Source organism: Pelophylax lessonae (genome assembly GCF_965119305.1).
Source record: "Pelophylax lessonae genome assembly, chromosome: 9".
In the NCBI taxonomy this organism is placed as follows: Eukaryota; Metazoa; Chordata; class Amphibia; order Anura; family Ranidae; genus Pelophylax; species Pelophylax lessonae.
Genome location: NC_138776.1, coordinates 240,296,434 through 240,312,449, shown reverse-complemented (window position 1 = coordinate 240,312,449; position 16,016 = coordinate 240,296,434). Strand labels below are relative to the sequence as shown.

Sequence of the window (16,016 nt, the reverse complement as noted above, 5' to 3'; positions counted from 1 at the left end):
GTTTGAAGCCTGAAATGTGGCAAAAGGTGGAAAAGTTCAAGGGGGCCGAATACTTTCGCAAGGCACTGTGTATCTATATATATATATATATATATATATATATATATATATATATATATATATATATATATATACATACATACACACACACACACACACACACATATATATTATATATATATATACACACACACACGCACACATACACGACAAATGTCGCATTAACCGCTTGCTGACCACCCTAAATCAGTTGTAATGCTATAGGGTGGGAGCTCTGTGCAGGATCGTGTGTGTGTGTGTGTGTGTAGATATATATATATATATATATATATATATATATATATATATATATATATATATATATATATATATATATATATATATATATATATACACACACACATACACATACATACATATACACATACATACACACACGATCCTGCACAGAGCTGCCACCCTATAGCATTACAACTGATTTAGGGTGCTCAGCAAGCGGTTAATGCGACATTTGGTGCAATTCTGATCTGACTTTACACCCTATGGATTAAAGTCACATCAAAAGTTGCACCAAAGTAGTAGCACCAATTTGAAAAGAATGGGGTGGAAATGTTCATGTGACTTTGAGGTCAGGAAGACTGGCAGACTTTGCTACAGATGAACAGAACAAGCATTAATCTGTATCAATTTAGATTTGCCCAAATATGACAAAGCAATCTAGGAGGAGAGGACACACAGTATTTCTTTTTTTGTTTTCTTTTTTATAATTTTTACACGTATCCTGCTTTTGCAGTGGGGAAAATTATTATTTGATCCCCTGCAGATTTTGTAAGTTTCCCCACTTACAAATAAAGAGAGTCTATATTTTTATTATAGGTGTAATTTAAATAATAGAGACCGGATTCGTAGGGACTCCTGACCCGGAAGCTTCTGCTTTTCTCTCTATCACGCAACGATGTTTCTTTTTCCTCTGCCTCTAGATCCACCTTCCTTTACACCTCCTCTTCCTTTCTCCCCCTCCTTTCCCTGGTTTGGTCGACCCCTGGCCTCCACTTTCCCATTCCTACCATATGTTGGATAAGAGGGGGCCGCCCTTCTCCCCACCTAGACTGCCCTGTAGCACTGTTTAGCTCTATGTTTTGACTTATGGCTGTGTTGGTGGGTGGGGGGTGGCCGCAGCTGGGGAAGCCCGCAAGTGCGGTGCTGGTCCCATCTTGACCTACACACTTTGGCCCTTTCATCTGCCAAATTTTTTGTGATGTTTAATGGTGCCCTATTGTCTCGATGGTAGTTATTACTGTTCCCCCCCCCCCCTTATTTCATGCGATACTCTGTTTTGTTGTTACATGCCTTTTATTCTCTTAAATAAATATTACATAAAAAAAAATAATAGAGACCGAAAAAAAGCACATGATACAAATGTTATAAATTGAGTTGCAGTTCGCTGAGTAAAATAAGTATTTCATCCCCAAGCAAAACATGACTTAGTACTTGGTGGAGAAACCCTTGTTGGCAATCACAGAGGTAAGACGTTTCTTGTAGTTGGTTACCAGGTTTGCACACATCTCAGGAGGGATTTGGTCCACTCTTCTTTACAGATATTCTCTAAATCCCTGCGGTTTCTTGGCTGTCGCCTGGCAACTCGAAGTTTCAGATCCCTGCATACATTTTCTATAAGATTAAGTTCTGGAGACTGGCTAGGCCACACCATGACCTTAATGTGCTTCTTCTTGAGCCACTCCTTTGTTGCCTTGGCCGTGTGTTTTGGGTCATTGGTGGAAGACCCATCCAGGACCCATTGTCAAGGTTCTGCCTGAGGGGAAAAAGGTTCTCGTCCAAGATTCTACAATACATGACCCGTTCATTTGGCCCCTCAATGCGGCAAAGTCGGTCTGTACCTTTAGCAGAGAAACAGTCCCAAAGCAAAACGTTTCCACCTCCATGCTGGACTGTAGGGATTGTGTTCTTAGGATCACAGTCAGCATTTTTCTTCCTCCAAACACAGCAAGTTGAGTTAAGGTTCAGTCTTGGTCTCATCTGACCCCAGCACTTTCTCCCAGTCCTTCTCTGAATCCAAACTGAGCTCTTTGGCATTAACTCAACTCACCGTGTTTGGAGGAAATAAAAATGATGACCCTAAGACACCTCCTGTGTGTTTTTTCTGGATTTTTGGTTGATATTCTGTCTCTATCATATAAAATACACCTATGATAAAAATTATAAACCCTTCATTTCTTTGCAAGTGGGCAAACTTACAAAATCTGCAGGGGATCAAATACATATTTTCTCCACTGTATGTTTATGGACCTCCATACACTGTTTGCTTTACAGAAAGGGTTGATCATATAGCATAAAATAGCATAGATAACAAACTCAATTCAATTCTAATTTTATTTTAATAAATAGAATTGCTTAGCTACACGTCACAGGTCTTCGTAAAGCCAAGACTTTTATTTTCATTCTTACCAGTCTTCGGCTGTATCGCACTTGCTCGTCTTCCATATCTTCCAGCTTTTCAAAACTATTCAATTAAAGTACTACCACCTAGAGAGAAAAAGAAAAAAACGCATTATTATCAAAGAAACTAACCACCCTGACATACATAAAACATGGAGCATAGAATACCGAAACATACTTCCCACAGTGTGTTGTGAGGTCACAGATTTTGAATGGCATCCCAACACACTAATATAATGAGCTACCAGTATGGTGCACTGCAATGGGAAAAAAGGGCGCATGTACAATTGTTCATCACATTGAGGTTTACTAGCAGCTCATTCAAATGGATCGGAGTCCTTGGCACAACACACTTTAACCACTTCTGGACCGGAAGGATTTCCCCCTTAATGACCAGGCCATATTTTGCAATTCGACACTGCGTTACTTTAACCACTTTACCACCGGAGGATTTTGCTGTCTTATGTCCAGGCCACTTTTTGCGATTCGGCGCTGTGCGACTTTAACGGACAATTGCGCGGTCGTGCCACGCTGAACCAAAATAAAATTGACGTCCTTTTTTCCCCACAAACAGAGCTTTCTTTTGGTGGTATTTGAACACCTGTGTGATTTTTATTTTTTGAGCTATAAACAAAAAAATAGCGACAATTCTGAAAAAAAAACAACAATATTTTTCACTTTCTGCTATACAACATTCCCAAAAAATTTAAAAAATCTACATTTTTTTAACATTTTAGGCCAATTTGTTTTCTGCTACATATTTTTGGTAAAATTGCAATAAGCATATTTTGATTGGTTTGCGCAGAAGTTATCGTGTCTACAAACTACGGGAAAGATTTATGTCATTTTTATAGTTTTTTTTAAGTAGTAATGGCGGCGATCTGCATTTTTTAGCGGGACTGCAACATTGCAGCAGACAGATCGGACCCCTAACTTACATATTTGACACTTTTGGGGGGACCAGTGACATTACTACAGTAATCAGTGCTAAAAATATGCGCTGTTACTGTAATAATGACACTGGCAGGGAAGGGGTTAACCCAGGGGCGATCAAAGGGTTAAATGTGTCCCTAGGGGAGTGATTCTAACTGTATGGGAGTTGGGCTTGTGAAATGACCATAGAGACATGTAATCCTATATAGAAGGATCACAGGAGCTCTGTGTTCATTCCAGAGAGAAGAACGGTCAGCTATGTTTACAACAGCCGACCGTCCTTCTCTCTCAGCGGGGAGCGATCGCGGGTGTCAGGTGGCAACCGGAGCCTCTCCTGCCCCGTGCATCGGAGTCCCCGCTGCTGAGTGGGGGTGGGAGCGCAGTGGCGGCGCGCGCTCTCTCTCAGCCTGCAGGCGCGTGACCGACGCATACCTGCAGCTGTTCACGCAGGAGGGCCAGCCTCCTGCAGTATTTCTGCGGCGGGCGGTCTGAAAACCTTTTTAAACACAGTGTAGTGCATATATCTCAACGTCTCTAAAAAGCTGATGGCCATGCAAATACAAATAAAAATAAACTTTCACATGCCTTGCACTTTGGTTTGAAAGGTGCCTGGCTGGAAAACTGAGGACATCTTGTGGCAGAGAAGAGGCATTGCGGGGGACAGTTGCACATAAAAAGGTAAGTATTTAAGTTTCAGCTTAGTGGTGTTTTTTTTTTTTCTGTGGGACCAATTCAAAAAAATAAATAAAAAAGGAGCTGGGCTCACACTTGTGCGGCCTGAAAGTTGCACGACTTTGACGCGACTTCAAGCAATGCCTGTGTAATCTCGAGGTCTTTCGCATTAAAGTCAGACCAAAGTAGTGCAGGGACTACTTTGAAGTCGCACATATATGAACGGTACTCAATGGAAATCATGGAGTATGACTTGTCATGCAACTTTGCAGTCCCAAATCGCACAAGTTAAATCATTTTAAAAAATTCTGAGAAATGAATGACTGAAAGGCTATGCATCTACATTAAAGGAGAAGTATGGCCAAGGCTCGTTTGGCTGTACTTCTTCTATGGATCACAGGAGTTCAATTCGTTTTGCACTCCTGTGACCCGTTTTCAGCAGAGAGCGGTCTGAAGTCCACTCTCTGCTGACGTCACAGAAGTCAGTCCAGGCACCACGACAATGGAAGTCAGGATCCACCAGGGGCCTGGACTGACACAAAGAGCCGAGAGCTCCCCACCCCTCCACAGGCCAGGAGGGGGCAGAGCGGAGTCAGAAAGAACGCTGGTGAAGGAGGTACCACTGGTTGTCAAACTCTCCTTTATAATAACAATGCCTAAAACAGACAAGAACATAAAGCTGCAATTTTCAAAGTCTGCAGGGAACGCGACTCCTGAACTGCAGCCAAATCTATCCTTATCAGTCGCCATTTTCACCTCCTGTGTCTGACTGCTTTGAGGTTTTCACCCACCCTGTACAGTAAGCTTAGAAAAATGTATGCCATAGTATATATATATGTAGATAATAGGACTACAACAGTCGCACGCCTGCTGACACTCGTCAGCGGGGACCCCGATGCACGGGGCTGGGGGCTCCGATTGCCGCCAGCCACCCACAATCGCTCCTCGCTGAGAGAGAAGAAGAACGGTCAGCTGTTGTAAACACGGCTGACCGTTCTTCTCTCTGGAATGATCACAGAGCGCCTGTGATCCTTCTATATAGGATCACAGGTCTCTATGATCATTTCAAAAGCCCATCCCCCATACAGTTAGAAACACCTCCTAGGCCAGTGATAGCGAACCTTGGCACCCCAGATGTTTTGTAACTACATTTCCCATGATACTCAGGCACTCTGCAGTGTAGTTGAGCATCATGGGAAATGTAGTTTCAAAACATCTGGGGTGCCAAGGTTCGCCATCACTGCCCTAGGCTTACATTTAACCCCTAGATCACCCACTGAGTTAACCCCTTCCCTGCCAGTGTCATTATTACAGTAACAGTGCATATTTTTAGCACTGATTACTGTAGCAATGTCACTGGTCCCCCCAACAGTGTCAAAAATGTCAGTCAGGGGTCCGATCTGTCCCCGCAATGTCGCAGTCCCGCTAAAAATTGCAGATCGCCGCCATTACCAGTAAAAATAAATAAAAATGACATAAATCTTTTCTCTAGTTTGTAGATGCGATAACTTTTGCACAAACCACTCAAAATACGCTTATTGACATTTTTTTTTGTACCAAAAATATGTAGCAGAAAACATAATTGGCCTAAAAATGATGAAAAAAATGTGTTTACATTTTTTGGGGGGAATGTTATATAGCAGAATGTAAAAAATATACAGTAAACCCCCCTACATTGCGGGGGTTACCCTTCCGGACGAAAATCTGCGAAATAGAAAGACCCTATTAACCAGTTGCCGACCGCCGCAAGTACATATACTGCGGCGGTCAGCCCTGGCCAGGCAAAGTGACGTATGGGTACGTCACTAGCCTGTCACTTGCTTGTGAGCCAATAGCGGGCGAGCGCGCAACCTTGGAGGCGCGCGCCTGCCCCAGCTCGTTCCCTGGGAAGTCCATGCGTGTGACCGGCAGACCCGATGTCCGCCGGTCACTCGCGATCGTCCGCCGTGAAGGGAGAAAGGCAGGCGGCTAATGTAAACACAGCCGCCTGTCATTCTCCCCTGTGTATGAATAGTGATCAGACGGTTCTACTATGTAGGACCGTTGATCACTGTTCCTACACTAGTAGCCACAGCCAATCACAGTTAGAAGCATGCCCCTAGGACACACTTAACCCCTCCCTCTCCAATAAAGTTAGCCCCTTCCCTGCCAGTGTCATTTTGCAGTAACAGTGCATATGTATAGCACTGATTACTGCAGTAATGTCACTGGTAACCCCAAAAGTATCAAAAATGTCAGTCAAGGGTCCGATCTGTCCGCCGCAATGTCGCAGTACTGCAAAAAAAAAAAAAAAAAATTGCAATCGCCGCGTTAAAAAAAAAAAAACCACCAAAAATGACAGAAATCTTTCCCTTAGTTAGTAAACGCAATAACTTTTGCGCAAACCAATCAAAATACGCTTTTTGTGATTTTTTTTTTAACCAAACATATGCAGCAGAAAACAAATTGGCCTAAAATGTTAAAAAATTTTGATTTTTACATTTTTTGGGGGGGAATTTCATATAAATAAAATTTTAAAAATAGTTATTTTTTCAAAATTGATGCTCTTTTATTGTTTATAGCGCAAAAAGTAAAAATCGCACAGGTGATCAAATACCACCAAAAGAAAGCTCTATTTGTGGGAAAAAAAGAACGTCAATTTCATTTTGGTACATCGTCGCACGACCGCGCAATTGTCCGTTAAACTCACGCAGTGCCTAATCACAAAATAGACCCTGGTGGTTAAATATTCAGGATTGAGGTTTACTTACATTTTGGACTGACCGAGAGCAATGTAGTTGTTCAATAAGGAAATTAGTCCTAAAATATGCTATAACATATATATATATATCTTGCCTAATATTTGTGCACACAGTGTATTATCTTGGTAACAATGGGAATTGGGACTCTGCGGAATTCTCCATATATCTACACTGAAACCTATCCTTAATTGATCCACAGAGACTTCTTTAGCCTCTCAGAAATCCAGAAGGGGCAACAATACTTCTCACTGTTTTTTCTCCCTTAAAAGTGATTGTAAAGTCTTGTTTCTGTTTTTTTTTTTTTTTCAAATATACTTTTTTTATTGAGAACAAGGGGTACAGGTATAACAAAGTGCATACAAGAGCAGTACAACAGCAGTAGTCAAGGAAGAACAGTGCTGCAAATCCATGATGGGCCATCTGGGATGGCAGATCAAACGTGAGTCCCCCATGAGAGACAACAGACTAGGGCAGCCCTCCTCGTAGGTACTAAATAAGAAACCCTCCCAGGAATGTAACTTTTTCCATTTTTCATACAATCGGTCTCCACCGAGACCACAGAAAGGGCGGAAAGAGACAGGAGGCACAGAAAGAAGCAGAGAGAAGAGCGAGTGGTAGATGAGAGAGGATGTAGGAGAAGGGGGACAGGGGAAGGGAAGTGGGATATACGGGAAGAAGGAGAGAAGGCCACGCTACGGACCATGGGGACAATAAATGGCAGTTAGTTCAAGACTCTTGTTTCGGTTTTTAAAAATAAATAAACATGTTTTACTTCCCTCCTCTGTAAAGTTGGTTTTGCACAGAGTGGTGCTGATCCCCCTCTTCTCAGGTCCCTCTTGGCTGCTCCTATTCCCCTCCCTCCTGTTGAATGCTATGGGGGCACCCAAGCTGAAATGCAGCTCAGTGTGTCCATTTAGGCACAGAGCTGCCGTTCAGCCCCGCCCCTCTCTCTCCTGATTGGCTCCCACCGCTGTCAATCAGAGTCAGCCAATGGCACCGCTGCTGCCTCAGCCAATCAGGAGGGCAAAGGGACACGTGGACTTTGCTGGATAAAGATGGGGCTCAGGTAAGTAATAGGAGGTGCTGGGGAGGCTGCTGCACACAAAGGTTTTTTTTTTTTTTTTTTTTTTTTTTTATACCTTAATGCATAGAATGCATAAGGACACATGTGTCAAACACAAGGCCCGCGGGCCGAATGTGGCCCCCCAGGCCATTTCATGTGGCCCTCGCACCTCTCCTGCAGCTGCAGGACCCCTCTTGTCTTTGCCCCACTTTGTCTCTGTAGTCGGCAGCAGAGAGGACAGAACTCCTGTGCCAGATCCTGCACTCCTCTGTGCAGCTGCAGAAAGGCTCATCCCCCCCCTCCCCCTTCTCAACAGTCTGCAGCAGAGAGGAGGGCAGAATTCCTCCTGCAAATCCTGCACCTCTCTGTGCAGCCGCAACACCACCTTGTCTTTGCCTCCCCTGGTCTTAGCATTCAGTAGACTCTGGAAGCTGACTCCAGCCCTCCTCTGGGTCTCCTCCAGACCCTGCACTTCTTCACAGATCCACCTGCATCTCCTTCTTGGCAGGAGCACAAGGTAAGGGGGTGCATTGTGATTTAAGGAAGGGTGGGTGACTCTTGACTTCTTATGGTGGGGGGATTCTTGACATCCCATGTAAGGGTGTAAGGGAGCGTGGGGTGCCTTGGACATCTAATCTTACAAATATCACCGGCCCTTTGAGGGCAACCATAATGCTGATGCGGCCCGCGATGAAATGGAGTTTGACATGCCTGCATTAGGATAAAAAAAAAAAAAAAAAAAACTTCCACCTTTACAATTCCTTTAATTCCTTCTGACCTTTATTTTGTAGGACTTACTAGGGGTGCACCGATCCGACTTTTTTTTGTCCCGATACCAATATCTTGGATTGTGTATCTGCCGATACCGATATCGATCCGGAACTACACACAAAGCATGCGGCTGCAGTACAGAGCAAAGCCGCTGCTTCATGTGTACGGCTCCTCCATTCACAGGCGGAGTGCATCTGATATCACTCCGCCTGTGAGCCGGGACTATACAGGAAGTAGCGGCTCCCATCCCATACTGCTACTGCACCAAGTAAGGGATGGCTGAGCCGGGACTCAGCAAAATCAGATCGGCCCGTGGATCGGTTAATTTTACCGATCCAGCTATTGTGGCAGTATCGGCGCCGATATCCGATGCTAATATCGGATCGGTGCATCCCTAGGACTTACCATACCTCTCTTTCTCCCCCCCCCCTTTTTTTTTTTAAATGTATACAGGATGTAGAAATGAATCCTTTAAATGGTGGTTGTCGGTAATAGCAGAACACCAACTAAATCAATACAATATGGGATTGATTATTTAAACTGTTCAATATATTGAATCATAATAAGATAATTTTCAGAAATGACCATCTATATCAGTACTGCATCATAACGTGTGTGTACATCTCTTCTATTTTTTAAATTTGACCTACACTCATTTATACCCATAGAGGTTATGTCAGCAATCTTGCTAAAATGGATAAAGAGTCCCAGAAGCGTTGAAATACCTTTAATGGACAAAAATCCCTCCTAAGGGCTCTGTCAGTTTTTTTAGGCGGATCTGATCGGATCCTCCATGCAGCTCTATGGGGCAGCGGGTGTCAGCGGAGACACCTCCGCTGACACCCGCTGCCATCCGTATCCGATCCTGTCCGTGAAATCCGGACGGATGGAAACCCTATTTTTCCATTCGTTCAGTAATCGGATCGGGTGAGAGCGGACAGGCGGTCCGCTCTCATCCGATCCCCCATAGAGGGCAGCGGGGGCTGAGACACCTCCCTCTCCGCTCTGCAAGCGGAGACGGAGCTGTCATCCGCCGGCTCAGCGGGGATCGCGGATCAATCCCCGCAGAGCAACACGGATCCGCCTACGGAGGCGGACCGTGTGAAAGAGACCTTAGCCCATGGTGCTAACCATGACCAACATGAGCTCTACTGAAAAGGAGACTTGGCCTACATGAAATCCAAGGTTCAACAGAAATCCCAGTAAGTGCCTAGACATTGGCACCCTGAGAGAGAACAGAGAAGAATATTCTCCAAGAAATGAAAATATATCGGCCCTTCTATTACTATTATACGCAATAAAATGGAAGGACACAGGGAAAAAGTAATGAACGCGAGAACTGAAATGTATTTTACAGTAATACTTCGTACAAAATCCTTTGCTGGTAATGACAGCTTCAAGACGCATCCGGCATGGAGAAACTCGTGGCATGCATTGGCTCAAAAAAAATTAAAGGAACATTTTTAATCAGAGTATAGCATCAAGTCAATTAAACACCTGGGATATTGATCTGGTCAGTTAAGTAGCAGAGGGGGTTGCTATTCAGTTTCAGCTGCTTTGGTGTCAATTCAATTAACTGGTGCACTAAAAGGGCAAGAATGAGATGACCTTCAAAATATTTTTTCCTACTCATCTGTTTTGAATGTTTTTCACAAGTTTTGCATTTAGCTAGGGTCAGTGTCACTACTGGTATTATAAGGCGATATCTGGACACTATAGGAGGTTACACAGGCAGTCCAAATCCTCCAGATGGCACATCAATACATGCCATTGCCAGAAGGTTTCCGGTGTCTCCCAGCACAGTCTCAAGAGCATGGAGGAGATTCCAAGAGACAGGCAGTTACTCTAGGAGAGCTGAACAGGGCCATAGAAGTAGGGATGCACCGAAATGAAATTCTTGGCCGAAGCAGAAGCCAAATAATAATGAAATGTTTGGCCGAAGGCCGAATACCAAACGCGGTGTTTCGCATTTTTTCCATTTATTTTGCCAATTTTTTGTCCTCTCTCTTGTCCTCTCATGTCTCTCTCTCTCTCTTGTCCTCTCATGTCTCTCTCTCTCTCTCTTGTCCTCTCATGTCTCTCTCTCTCTCTCTTGTCCTCTCATGTCTCTCTCTCTCTCTCTTGTCCTCTCATGTCTCTCTCTCTCTCTCTCTTGTCCTCTCTCTCTCTTGTCCTCTCATGTCTCTCTCTCTCCCTAAATGTTACTGTAGGGAATGGGATTCAGTGCACACTGCAGCCTTGTACCATAGGGTTAATGTTAGTGACACTGTAGGGATTGGGAAGGATGCTGGGAATGGAAATCAGGAAGCATGCAGGCAGCCTTGTAAATTTTAATTGCAGATACAGGGCACTGGGCAGGTCAGGGTTAATATGGTAACATCAATTACTCAGTGACAGTCAGTCAGTGTCAGTGTCAGGTGTGCAGGCACGCGTGATTGGTTCGCTGTGCAGCTAATCACGGCGTGATTGGCTTCCTGAATGTGCCATTGAAAAAACTAGGGAGGAGAGTAAGACTCACTGAATGTGTGGGGCGGGCTGCAGTGCACGAGTGAGTAATGTATGTATGCTCACCGCTGAAGTGTCCCGGCTTCCCCTGCCTAACACGGAAGTCTGTGAGTCCTCCTGTCCTCCTCCGAGTCCCTTCCCCCTGTAAATATCGTGACCTCGGCGATATGAATATCGCCTACGGCCACAGAACGATAGTCGATATCATATCGACTATCGTTCAGCCCTATTGTTCGGCACAAAATTATTCGGCCTTTTGACTTATTCGGCCGAACACCGAAAGTGCTATTTTTTCTATTTTCGGCCGAATAATGTTCGGCCGCCGAATATTCGGTGCATCCCTACATAGAAGGTCCTTTACCGATCAGCAGGTATGGTATCTGTGCCAGGGTGAACAGGATGAGCACTGCCAGAGCCCTACAAAGTGACCTCCAGCAGGGTAATGATGTCAATCTCTGACCAAACAATCAGAAACAGACCTCATGAGGGTGGCCTGTGGGCCCTGTGCTCACTGCCCGACACCCTGGAGCACGATTGGCATTTGCCATTGAACACTATAATTGGCAGGTCCGCCACCGGCGCACTGTGCTTTTCACAGATGACAGCAGGTTCACCCTGAGGACATGTGACAGACATGAAAGGGTCTGGAGAAGCCATAGCAAACATTATGCTGCCTGTAACATCATTTAGCCTGACCGGTTGGGTGGTGGGTCAGTAATGGTCTGAGGAGGCATATCCACGGAGGGATGCACAGACCTCTACAGGCTAGACAATGGCACCCTGACTGCCATTAGGTATCGGGATGAAATCCTTGGACCCATTGTCAGACCCTGTGCTGGTGCAGTGGGTCCTGGGTTCCTCCTGGTGCACGATAATGCATGGCCTCATGTGGCAAAAGTATGCAGCCAGTTCCTGGAGGATGAAAGAATTGATACGATGGAATGGCCCGCATGCTCGCCTGACCTAAATCCAATAGAGCACCTCTGGCACATTATGTTTCAGGCCATCCGAAGCTGCCAGGTTGCACCTCAGTCTGTTGAGATGCTCAGTGATGCCCTGGTCCAGATCTGGGAGGAAATGTCCCAGGACACCATCCATTAGGAGCGTGCCCTGACATTATCAGCCATGCATATAAGCACGTGGGGGCCATACAAACTACTGAGTACCATTTTGTGTTGCTGCAATGAAATTTCTGAAAAATGGACTAGCCTGCTGCATCATATTTTCCCTTAAAATTTTTGGAGTGTCTTTGAATTCAGCCTTCTGTAGGTTGAGAATTTTATTTCTATCAAACGATGTGGCATTCTTTCATTCTGAACACATTACCCAGTCCATATCAGTATCCAGCCAGCATGCTATTTTTCATATGCTACCATATCCAGCATGCTATTTTTCTCCATTGATCTGATGTGTTTCCAAAGTGTTCCTTTAATTTTTTTGAGCAGTATATTACACACACACACACACACACACACATACATATTATATATATATACACATATATACACACACACATACATACACACACACTTTCAGAATCAACATTTTCTTTTGGACACTATACAACAAAATACTCCCACAAATGCAGCCCATTGATTGCAACCAAGATTTGTTAATTTGCACACACAAAAAAGTATTTTTCCTATCAAATTCATTCAAGACTATGTTGCAAAACTGAATACACCCCCAATTAAAGTCTTAGGAGAAAAGCCATATTTTAGACAACAAAATCCAAATTACAAGAATTTAACTACAGGTAAGTCAAATTATTCATTAACCACTTAAGCCCCGGAGGATTTGGCTGCTAAAAGACCAGGGGGTATTTTGCGATTCGGCACTGCGTGACTTTAACGGACAATTGCGCGGTCGTGCGACGCTGTACCTAAACGAATTTGACGTCCTTTTTTCCCACAAACAGAGCTTTCTTTTGGTGGTATTTGATCACCTGTGTGATTTTTTGATCATGCGCTATAAACAAAAAAAGAGCGTCAATTTTGCAAAAATAACAATATTTTTCACATTTTTTTATATGAAATTCCCCCAAAAAAATGTGAAAATCAAAATTTTTTAACATTTTCGGCCAATTTGTTTTATTCTACATATGTTTGGTAAAAAAAAAAAAAAAAATCGCAAAAAGCGCATTTTGATTGGTTTGTGCAAAAGTTATCGCGTTTACTAACTAAGGGAAAGATTTCTGTCATTTTTGTTGTTTTTTTTTTTTAACGCGTAATGGCGGCGATCTGCGATTTTTTTTGCGGTACTGCGACATTGCGGCGGACAGTTTGGACCCTTGACTGACATTTTTGACACTTTTGGGGTTACCAGTGACATTTCTACAGTAATCAGTGCTATACTTATGCACCGTTACTGTAAAAATACACTGGTAGTGAAGGGGTTAACTTTATTTGAGAGGGAGGGGCTGTGTGTGTCCCTAGGGGCATGATTCTTACTGTGATTGGCTGTGGCTTGAGCTGTAGGAACACTGATCAACGGTCCTACATTGTAGAACCGTGTGATCAGTGTTTCTACACAGGGGAGAATGACAGGCGGCTTGTTTACATAAGCCGCCTGACTTTCTCCCTCTCCCGACGATCGCCGAGTGACCGGCGGACATCGGGTCCGCCGGTCACGTGCGGGGGGGAGTCTGACCGCGCGGGAGCGCGCCTCCGGCGGCGCGCGCTCGCTCCCCAGAGCCTCACAGGCTAGCGACGTAGACCTACTTCGCTCTGCCTGTGAGGGGTTGACTGCCGCAGTAAATATACTGTGAGCAGTTGGCAAGCGGTTAAAACAGGTGTTCCGCAGACAGTTGATTTTTTAATAGGGCGTCACTTAATGAAGAAAACCCCTCCCATTTCATGCTGTCAGCAATGGCACCACATGGAAGAGAAATGTCACAAGGCCTGAGAAAGAAAATAAATCGCTTTACAAGGAAGGTGAAGTCTACACAAAGATCGGCAAAGCTTTACTTCTCAGTCAGAATACTGCAGCAAAAGTGATACAAAAATTTAGCAAGGACGGAACTGCAACCATCTCACAGAGACGTCCACGGAAGTGAACACCTCAACTGGAGCGCCTTCTGATGAGAAGAGTTGAAGAAAATCACCATGCAAGTTCACTGCAGTTCCCTAAAGAAGTTGAAAAGGAGGGTCACACGTTGCTGGTATCATCCACAAGAAACCTCTCACACAATACAATGGCAGAACCATGTCTCCAATAAAATTACTTGTGGATGATACCAGCAGTTTTCCTTTTCAGACTACCATCATCTGGTACAGACGTGTGAGAGGGCTTGGTGTCAATGTTCTGCCGAAAACTTCAACTCGCCAAAATCTCAACCGTGTCACTTCCGGTGACTGTTAAAGCAGGAATAACTGGAGATTTTGACGAGTTGCTGGTTTTACAGACCACCGGCAGCCAATACACTCCAGCACAAGAGCAGTTGCCTCTTTTCACAGAACAGTGGGTAAGGAGGAAAAAAGTTATTCCCACCTTGGAGGCGGCCATGTTGTTGGTTGGTAGCCATTACGAACAATGTCCAGTCATTATAGCGTGCACCGTAGTGTATAGGCTGCTGGTGGTCTGTGAAAACAGCAACTCGTTGAAATCTCAAATTATTCCTGCTGTAGAGTCACCAGAAGTGACGTGGTTGGATAATTTGGCAAGTTGGAGCTTTTCGGCATAACACTCGTCTGCACCTGCCCTTCACAGCTTGGGTCTTAAAGTGATTGTAAAATCTTGTTTTTTCCAATATAATAACATACATGTTATACTTACCTTCCCTGTTTTGCACAGGGCAGCCCAGATGCTCCTCTTCTCGGGGTCCTCTTCGGCTCTCCTGGCCCCTCCCTTCTGATGAGTGCCCTCACAGCAAGCAGCTTGCTATAGGGCAGGGGTGGCAAACTCAATTTCATTGAGGGTCGAATCAGCAATATAATTGCCCTCAAAAGGGCCGGTTGTATCTGTAAGACTAGATGTTCAGAGCATCCCCTACCCTTGCATAAGATGTCAGGAGCCTCCATCAGAAGTAGAGTCCTCCACCCTCCCTTACATTACAGTGCACCACCCTTAACATGTGCTGCTGCTGGGAGGAAGCTGGAGGCATTGCTGGAAAAGTAGAAAGCACAGGGACTGGAGGAGGGCCGGAGGGCCACATTAAATGGCCCAGAGGGCCAGATTTGGCCCGCGGGCCTTGTGTTTGACACATGTGCTATAGGGGCACCCGAGCCAAGCTGCAGCTCTGTGCATCCATTCAGACACGGAGCTGCCGTTCAGCCCTGCCCCCCGTTTCCTCATTGGCTAACCAAGTTTGACTGACAGCAGTGGGAGCCACAGGTGCCGCTGCTGTCTCAAACCATCTAGGAGAGAATGTCCCGGACAGCGGAGGCATTTGTGAACATCGCTGGATAGAAGGGGGGCTCAGGGAACTATTAGGGGGGCTGTTGAACACAGAAGGCTTTTTATCCCAATGCATAGAAAATGCATTAGGATAAAAAAACTTTCCAACTACTTTAAGTTACCACCAAAACCAGTAATAACTGAATACAGAGGCAATTATTTAATAAGATAAAGAGTAGATATATTTATATAGTCTTACAGATACAACTGTGCCTTTGAGGGCAACCATAATGTTGATGCACCCTGTGCTAAAATGGAGTCCGATACCCCTGCTCTAGAAGACAACGAAAAACACAAGCAGAGGCATTTGGCTATTCCCATGCTAGATGACATCATCGGACAGGGGTTCAGGTACACATTAGCACATGTATGTTATATGGTCATTTCACTGTGCTTTCCCAGGATCTCACTGAAAATAATGTAAAGCCTAGGCGCCATGGGTGAAGACAGGGATAATGTAAACCGAAATCTAACTTTGC

General features: G+C 44.6%; 1 protein-coding gene across 2 annotated transcripts in view; it reads right to left on the bottom strand.

The window, feature by feature from the left end:
• The window catches only part of KDM2A (lysine demethylase 2A), a 227,548-nt gene that overhangs the window by 179,671 nt on the left and 31,861 nt on the right, over positions 1-16,016 (bottom strand). For both annotated transcript variants that reach the window (XM_082266749.1, XM_082266750.1), the window contains exon 2: positions 2,467-2,544. In XM_082266749.1, coding sequence (XP_082122875.1) covers positions 2,467-2,502 — 36 coding nt within the window. In that variant the 5' untranslated portion in view covers positions 2,503-2,544. The remainder of the gene's footprint in view (positions 1-2,466; positions 2,545-16,016) is intronic.